Source organism: Microplitis mediator, chromosome 1 (genome assembly GCF_029852145.1).
Source record: "Microplitis mediator isolate UGA2020A chromosome 1, iyMicMedi2.1, whole genome shotgun sequence".
Lineage (NCBI taxonomy): Eukaryota > Metazoa > Arthropoda > Insecta > Hymenoptera > Braconidae > Microplitis > Microplitis mediator.
Genome location: NC_079969.1, coordinates 26,671,026 through 26,679,332, shown reverse-complemented (window position 1 = coordinate 26,679,332; position 8,307 = coordinate 26,671,026). Strand labels below are relative to the sequence as shown.

Genomic DNA, 8,307 nt, shown 5'->3' with positions numbered 1-8,307 from the left:
GGCGATAAAACCGCTGGTATGTAAATGCCCGCTTTACATATTCCGGAGATTTTAAAATCGATTGGGCTGCATATCCTGCTCTGAACCCCTAAACTCTTAACCTGTAACATCGGATCGTAAGCTTTCTGTAAAAGGAAAAAACTTTGGAGACTATATAAAGTACATGATAAAACACGGGGTGATATTTTAAGAGACGTTGGCAACTCCACAATCACCCTCTTCCTTAAGTTTTTCTTTGGTCTGGCTTCACAATAAACGAAAAGAGAAGACAAGAGAGAAAAGGAATAGAACGTAGCACAAGTTACTGCGTTGAGTATAGTCTTTCGTGGAGGGCTGGGCAGGGGTTGTAAGTAAGTGGGTGGACTAGTTAGGATGGTGTGTATAGGGACAACGAGCATAAATTCTCAAGACGAGGGATGACCCTGCTGCACGCGAAGTCCCACGATCCTTTTTCGTTTATTCTCTTCCGAGCACTTTACCATCGGCAACTTTGAGCTCGTGTGATCGTAAGGCTCTTAAAGCTCAACTAGAACAAATTCAACAGAATATTATCGGCTTATTCGACCAACAAACGCTTCCTCCTCTACTCGAAGAAAAACAAATTTCGTCAAAGCTTAGCTATGAACTCCCGTGGATCAGCAGATGCAGCCGATCAAAAGAGACTTTTCAATTTGCAAAAAGCTCGACCCTTGCTGCCCTTGTTACTCAGCCTTTCCTCAAAGCCATTGACTACGAAATTTACCGTTAAAACATACTTTTCCCCTGCTCCGGAAATAAAAAAGTAAATTTCGTTTGTTGATAAAATATTTGAAATTCCAATTAATTAATTTGAGATGCGTTTGATGGAGAAACTCGACAAGTTTCTATTTCTCAAGAACGAGGGTTAGCTGAGAACGAGAAGACGATGATGAATTCAAAGGAAGACAAAGACAAGCGTTTAAACGTCACCTGCTGGACATTCTCGTGGCGTGCCGCGCGCTCCTTGAATGCCATCATGTAGCAACTCTCATCTGACGCCTGTTTCCCGTCGGACACATTCCGGATTCCAAGATGTTCAATTGTTACTCTGACAGATTTCCCGTCCGTAATCCAACGATCGATCGTAAATCAAAGATCTGAAAAATCTCTCTTATAATTACGTTTATTCACCGCAGTAATATCGACCTATGACTTATAAATAATACAATACAATATACTATAATAATATTATATTCTGTGATAGCTCAAGTCGAGTGTTGATCGATGGCCACCCGTCAGTTGGCACCACTTTTAATTAAACCGCCCTCAAGATTAACTCTCCCCTCGTCTCAGCACAACCAAAGACTCCTTGTAATTGTTTTAAATCTCACCCTCTCAGACTCCCTCAAACTCGGTTTACTTGAAACAAACCTTGAAAAAAAACCGCAAACTCTGTCCTGAGGGTGTGACAGATTCCGCGGCTCGTTGACATTTATAAGATCCGCTCAACTCAAGCTGCCTGCAATAAGTCTACGAGGGTGCCCTTTACTCTATCAAATTTATTTCCACCCTGACAAATGTACCGACATATTTTTTTACTTCTGAACAATGCCTCAGCCCAATAAAAAAATCCGTTCACGGGATCATTTAATTAAAAAATTATGAATTGCTGCAATTTATTAAAAATTAAACTCTTGTAAAAAATATGTAATTTTTTTTTTTTGTTTACTTAAGTCAAGTAAACGTAAGCGGAAACGCGTGGATGTGCTGGATAAGTTACAGACTGAGTAGCCTGAGGGGTATCACAAGCTGCAAATGTTACTGTATGTAATATATATATAGATATATATGTAGGATATTCTGGTGTATCACTGGCGTAACATCCACTGGCTGGCTGACTGGGCAAACTTGTTACCGCAACCCTGCTATCTCTCTCCTCGACCACCGTTATAGTATTACTCGGTATTGTCTACGATACTCTACAGAGTCGACAAGATAAATACACGATAGTCAGTATAATATTAATTAAACTCTGCGTCTTATAAAACAGAGACGGAATAAGAGTTATTATTAAATGTCATAGAGACACAACGTCAATTCATCCTATCCACTGTGTACAAGATCAAACGGCATTAACCACCAGATAAGACACGAGTGTACGAGTAGAGTAATATTTATCAGTTTGTCCGAGATGGACCACATGGCTGGTTATTTTTAAATAAAACTCTGCTTCATTTCTTTTAAAAATATAAATAAATTCATACGAGCCAATATCTCTGTCCGTCTCGTCTCGGCTCGGGTTATTGAAGAGAAAATAAAATAATCTTGTGTTCTGTGTGTACATTTACACGGCAATTTTACAATGTCATTCGAAAAAGCTTTCTCTAAGACTGTCAACGAGCGCGCATTATAAATGCGAGCCAATTTAAAATTCATTAGACGAGTAGGCGAACGGCTCTGATGTTCTTCGCCCCCTGTCTGTCATACCAGTTGGGGGTAATTGTTCGTCACTGAGCCCGAGCACGAGTAATACACAAATAATACACTCACCCACACAGCAGAGTACAGTTGATATGAGTGAGTGACTGAGATAGAGTATTAGAGTGAGATGTGCGAATAGCGGCAGCCAATCTTCAGAACAGCTACTCCTTCTTCCTTCTCCTACTCCTTTTCCTCGTCCTCGTCCTCGTCCTCGTCCTCATCCTTGTTTATTTAAATAATTTACACGAGGGGTTTCACCGGGAAATGGATGACTACAAAGCCCCGAAAATCCGGAACACGGCTCTTCTTCTTCCCTGCCATGTGACAACCGAGATATGACCCAACTGGCTTACATTAGCTATGTCTATTCTCCCCTTGCCACACTTCATATCCACTATTTTTCAGTTTCTCTTATTACTATTACGAAAATCCCACACATTTCACGAAAGCATATTTTGTCAGACTATTCAGAGCTAATTTACTTGCTGCTATTTTTACTTCAACATCTGAATAAATAAATAAATGAATAATTTATCGAAAGTGGGTAATCAATCCATCGAGACGGATATGAATTTAATAATGGGCAAAAACGACTTGATATTTTTATGACACGTTCGTTGAAGCAGAGTATAAAGTAGAGTATTGGATGGGCCCGTGGTGATGAAACTGGGCACGATCAATCGCGTGCCAACGGGAGGCTCTTCTTTATAAATGAGCGTGAAGAAGGCGATAGCTATTGGGGCAAGCAAGCGCTTTGGGTTTTAGTGGAGAGGAAGCCTGTGAGACAAGATACTTTACTCGGTATGTATACACAAAAGCAGCTTCCGAAGCAGTTCAGATATTCACCGGTTGATTATACAACGCTCGTGCCGGAGGATGTCCCGCCCCCTGTAAGCAATCCCCAGGAGTACGCTAACTCGACAACTGACAAATTAGCCCGGCACAACGACGACACTTGCGAAATGGGGCGACAAGAACCCGCCGACGGTTCTTCCTACAGCATTTGAATTTTATCGAACAAGACACATAATACACTTGAGAAAAACAATAAAGCCCGAAAAAGTTAACAACTTGACCCAACAAGTAAATTGGATCAGCTGGAGCTCGAGCTGGAACCTGAATCCCTTTAAATATATTTGCATTTACAATACCGTTGAATTATTATCGAGAGGGCATTCGCTCGGTATCGGTATTGGAAATATATTTCGGGAGCTCTTGTAGCTCCAATGAGCTGATCGAGTGATTGGTCAACTGGGGTCGGTTGAGTGGATTAAAAAATAAATAAAACCAGCTTAGGATGCGGGTTCAGTAGATTTCCGCGAGATATTGACGGTAAATTTTTTTGCTTTTGGTGGTAGAAAGTATAGAGTACGATTTGCAGAAAGCTTGACTCGACTTTACTGTATATACACTCACTGATATAGGGTAGAGATTGTTATTCGTCGCGCGTACCAGCCCTCGGTGTCGCTTTCACTCGAGTCGGTTGCTGATAAACGAGCGGTTTCATTCGTAACCCACCCGCTGCCACGACTACGACTATTCACAAGGGTAGAAAAAAAAAGCTCGTGAATGTAAACTCTCTTCATGAGCCCCCGGGTATTTCCTAACTAATTCACACTCTTACAATATCCAATCGGTTTTTATTTATTCTGTAGTTTTCAATTTTAAAAATTATTTTTTATCGCTTTTTGTATACCGAGAGATTCAAATTAAATTTACATAATAGAGATGACGAGCGATAAAATTATGGAATTATTTTTTTGGTTTGCGATTGTAAGAAAAAAATAAGAATCTGCTGAACGGTTTCGTAGGAATGTCGAGACGTGAGGCAGGGCAAAGGTTCAACGTCACGTTTCTACTGGCGTCAGCCTCACGGGAACGATGTCTCAAACGATCACGAGGGAAAAACCTAAACGAACAAGTAGCAGCACAAGTACGAGAACAAGAAATAGATAATACTGGAGAAGTTGAAGAGCAACAGCAAGAGCACGAGCAAGAGGAAGGGGAGAGAAGATGTAGGAAGTGAACACGCACCTGCAACGTGTCTTATAGTTTTTTCCTTGACACGGTAAACTATCGGTCGTTGTTCTCCCTCGCGGTTTGACAAAATATGTGCGCGCGCGATAAGGACCCGAGGGTCGCGCTAGCCTGGATTAGATACTGCCGTAGTTTGTGTGAATAAGGATGACGTGATAGAATAAAAAAAGAAGAGGCATTATGAATGAGAGAAAATAAATATATAAGATCGTGTGGGTAGAGAGAAATGGATGCACGTCCTACACGATAACTTTGTCATAGCCAATTTATACAATTGGCACAGGCGTGGGCACGACCCTATGATGCTATTTGGCACTGGGGACTTACGAATTTATTGCTAATGTCCCAGCTTGTTGGACCGCTAAGAAATAACCGCTCCTCGCGGGAGCTTCACGTTTATGTCCAACTCAATTTTTTACGTAATTGTAATTACGTTTCATTATTTACAATTTATACTGAAAATTGATTAAAGTTTAAGTAGAAATTAATATCAGACTTTTTGAAGAAAAAATTGATATCTTCAGTAAAAAATTTAAATTTATCAGAAAAATTAAATGCTAGAAATTTCTCCCCACCCCTTTTTCGCTGGGCGCCAATTGAATATTTGGCGCTGTTACTTTTTGTATGATTGAGTTAACGATTTGAATAAAAAAAATACCAATAGGGTTTCGAAGGAGGCACGAGATTTTTTTGCCGTTGGCAGTTCCCGAGTCAAAAAACAAATTCGGATTTAAGCCTCAAAGTTCTCAATGAGGTTTTTTAAGATCAATTTAGAATTTTAAGATTGATAGCAGTGTAGAAAGTTATACTAGTTTAGTCTTCAGAGTAGTAGTTCTGACCAATTTTACCACTTTGAGGACTAAACTGGAATAACATAATCTGGATTAAAGCCTCAAAATACTCAAAACATACAGGAATAATTTTATCCGCATCTGAACCTTAAAAGTCTCATTCGACGTATTCTCCCCCCTCCCTTTTCTATCGAAAATTTTCCAAAGTCCGAAGTATAACTTTTCATTCGTTGAGGATTTTGAGTACTAAAGTAGAGTTACTTTCTGGGCGGCAAATAAATCATCAAAGGAATTGAGGCTTTTGAAGACTAAACTAGAATTTTTTTTTGACTCGGGTAAGTAGAAATTAATATCAAACTCTTTTTAAAAAAATTAATATCTTCAGTAAAAAATTTCAGTTTACCAAAAAAAATTAAATGCTAAAAATTTCTCCCCACCCCTTTTTCTCTGGGCGCCAATTGAATCCTTGGCGCTATAACTTTTTATATGATCACGTTAACGATTTTAATAAAAAAAAATACAAATGGGATTTCGAAGGAGGCACGAGATTCTTTTACCGTTGGCAGTTTACTCAGCCGAAGACTAATTTTTCCGTAGATTAATATTATATATTTATTTGTTTAGTTGTTCGAGTTGATAAATTTTAATTCGTATGAAATATTTTGTTAGAGCTACTTGGTATTCTGAGGATGTGTGTGGATTCATGTAGCGGCATTGGGGACATGTGTCACTCGTACTCTCCGAGCCAGACCGGGAGAAACGATTGGGAGGGACGGAAATAGCCCGTTTAAAATTGCATCGACTTACCACCGTTAAGGACACGTGCGTTTTTTTAATGTCCTACGTATTCTCACGATAACACGCCCTTAAACTTTTATCCACGGTTATCTGAGTACGTGGCACGAATGACCACGACTTAAATTTTCGCCATTCTTACGTCTTACGCTTTTTATTATCGAGTTCTATTTACTTTCGTGACATATACTCTATATTGTTTTACCGAGATAAAATAAAATATTAGCCACTTTTTTTCTGGGGCGGAATTTTTGATCGATTTTTCTAGATAAGGATATTATGTCCTTCGAGGGTGGAAACGAGTCTGGTCTCTGAGGACTGAAAGTTTTCGTCATTAACCAAAGTTACCAAGATCTCTTTATTCGATTATTTAATGTCAATGCGTCATAAATTTTTTCCTCGATTTCTTTTTGTTTTACTTCTTTATTTTTTTTCTATCATAAACAATAGAAAGTTTTGTGATACAATTTATCTTTAGCTTGATTCACTCATAAATTAATAAACAAAATTTTCTAGTATGACTTCTACTCGATTAATTTTTTGTAAATTTACAAAAATGTTTTTACTAAAAGAATTTTTGAATTTAAATTATGGGCAGTTGGCAAAAAGTTCAAATATTTTGTCTAAATTGAAAAACAAATTTTTGGGTACAGGTGAGAGTCAAATTTTATTTTTTGATTTATGATTAATTTAAAAAAAATTTTTTTTTTTTTAGAAGTATTTAGTGATAAAAAAATCGGGTGGTTGAATAGTTTTATGGCCAGTGATAATTTTAAAATTGAAAGCAGAGAATTTTTAATTTTTGATTCGGAAATTGAAAATGCGGGTGGAGTAAAAAATTTGGACTATTCTGTGAAAGCGGAACTTGAAGAAATTCCTCAATATATTTTGAGACAAAAATGGGGCATTAATTTATTGGAGCTCAATAATGTAAACCCGAAGCCTGATAATATGAACATACCCATGAAAAATGAATTAACTGATGCGGAAAATATTTCAAATCATCCCCTAGCAAGTGAGGAAATTTCTCTACAATTAGAAGAGTCTCCGCTTAAAATCATTCCAACTCAAGATATTTTGAGTGCAGATACGTCGCAGAAAAAAGAAAATAAACAGCGAGTTGAAGAACGAGATGAATTATCAGCATGGCAAGAAGTGTTTACTAGAACAGTCCAACATATAAGAGACATAACTGAGACCGTTTCGAAAATGAGCAAGGAAAAGAACGAACCCAAAGTTAAGTTTTCAATTTTACCAGAGCCGCCTGACCCAAAAGCTGACGTCGCGATCCTCAGATCTGCCGATGACCTCAAGAGACTGACGGCTTTGAGAAATATTCTGGAGTCAGAAAATTTTATTTACCAACACGCCCCTCAAACTCGGATCCTTGTCCACGAATTCGTCGGCGATCCAATCAAAGAAGCGAATTCTCGAGCCATGTAAGTCAGTGACTAAATCTTATGATAAGAAATTTGAAATTATGTTTGAATTTTTTGTCTTAATTTTGTAAATTGAAGAAAATTGGAGGAAAAGGGGTCGAAAAGCGAGGGAGGAAATGGAAGTTTATGATCATTTGGCCTCAGAAAAATAGTTTGCGGAAGAAGGAAGTCGCGAACGAGTGCACAAAACACTAGGACACTAAGAGGGTGATGATCGTCGATGCGTAACCGCCATCAAACTATTTTATCCGGATGTCGAATCAACCGAGCGCAGTGTCGTTGGCGCCATTAACCTTAAGAACTTTATTATTTATCTCTTCCATCACACCCAGCCAAATAAAAGCCAAGAGACCCAAACACCAATAACTCATCGCAGCTTTGCCCCAACAATAATAAAAAAAAAATAAAAAAAATGAACTAGAATAAAGCAGTAATTTGAAACTCGGCAAATTAAATTCTAAATTGTACATCTAATAGACTTTCAAGTAAAGCAAATTAAATAAAATAAAATAAACCAAATGATATATATTTTTTGGGAACGTTTGCGTGTGCGAAATAGGTTAGATTCTCATTTCACTAGGACACACGATGAGTTTGCGTGACAACTTGTCCAGAGAATTAAACCACACCAGCAGTATTATCGGTAAGTATTTCGTTAAACAACATTCGTGTAGACGTTGCAAAAGGGAATAAGAGTATTCACGATATAAACAGTGTTAGTATTAAATGATAGGGGACACACGAGCATCAGGATCTCGATGACGGTGGCCTTTAGAATTATACCCGAAACGAGTATAAATAAAAAC

At 38.1% G+C, this 8,307-nt stretch overlaps 1 protein-coding gene across 2 annotated transcripts; it reads left to right on the top strand.

The window, feature by feature from the left end:
* Positions 1–6,518: 6,518 nt before the first annotated feature.
* Positions 6,519–8,020, top strand: LOC130668054 (uncharacterized). 2 transcript variants are annotated; one of them, XM_057470064.1, is made up of 3 exons: positions 6,519–6,715; positions 6,781–7,501; positions 7,580–8,020. In XM_057470064.1, the coding sequence occupies exons 1-3, from the start codon at positions 6,580–6,582 to the stop codon at positions 7,629–7,631; spliced, it is 909 nt and encodes a 302-aa protein (XP_057326047.1). In that variant the 5' UTR covers positions 6,519–6,579; the 3' UTR covers positions 7,632–8,020. The 2 variants fall into 2 exon arrangements, with proteins under 2 accessions (XP_057326047.1, XP_057326037.1); XM_057470054.1 differs by having other exon boundaries at positions 6,778–7,501.
* Positions 8,021–8,307: the final 287 nt, after the last annotated feature.

Bases quoted from the DNA above. Each gene is read 5' to 3' on its own strand.
- LOC130668054 (XM_057470054.1), top strand. From the start codon at position 6,580: ATGACTTCTACTCGATTAATTTTTTGTAAATTTACAAAAATGTTTTTA. The intron at 6,716-6,777 runs GTGAGAGTCAAA...TTTTTTTTTTAG, and splicing joins AAACAAATTTTTGGGTACAG to AAGTATTTAGTGATAAAAAA. The intron at 7,502-7,579 runs GTAAGTCAGTGA...TGTAAATTGAAG, and splicing joins GAAGCGAATTCTCGAGCCAT to AAAATTGGAGGAAAAGGGGT.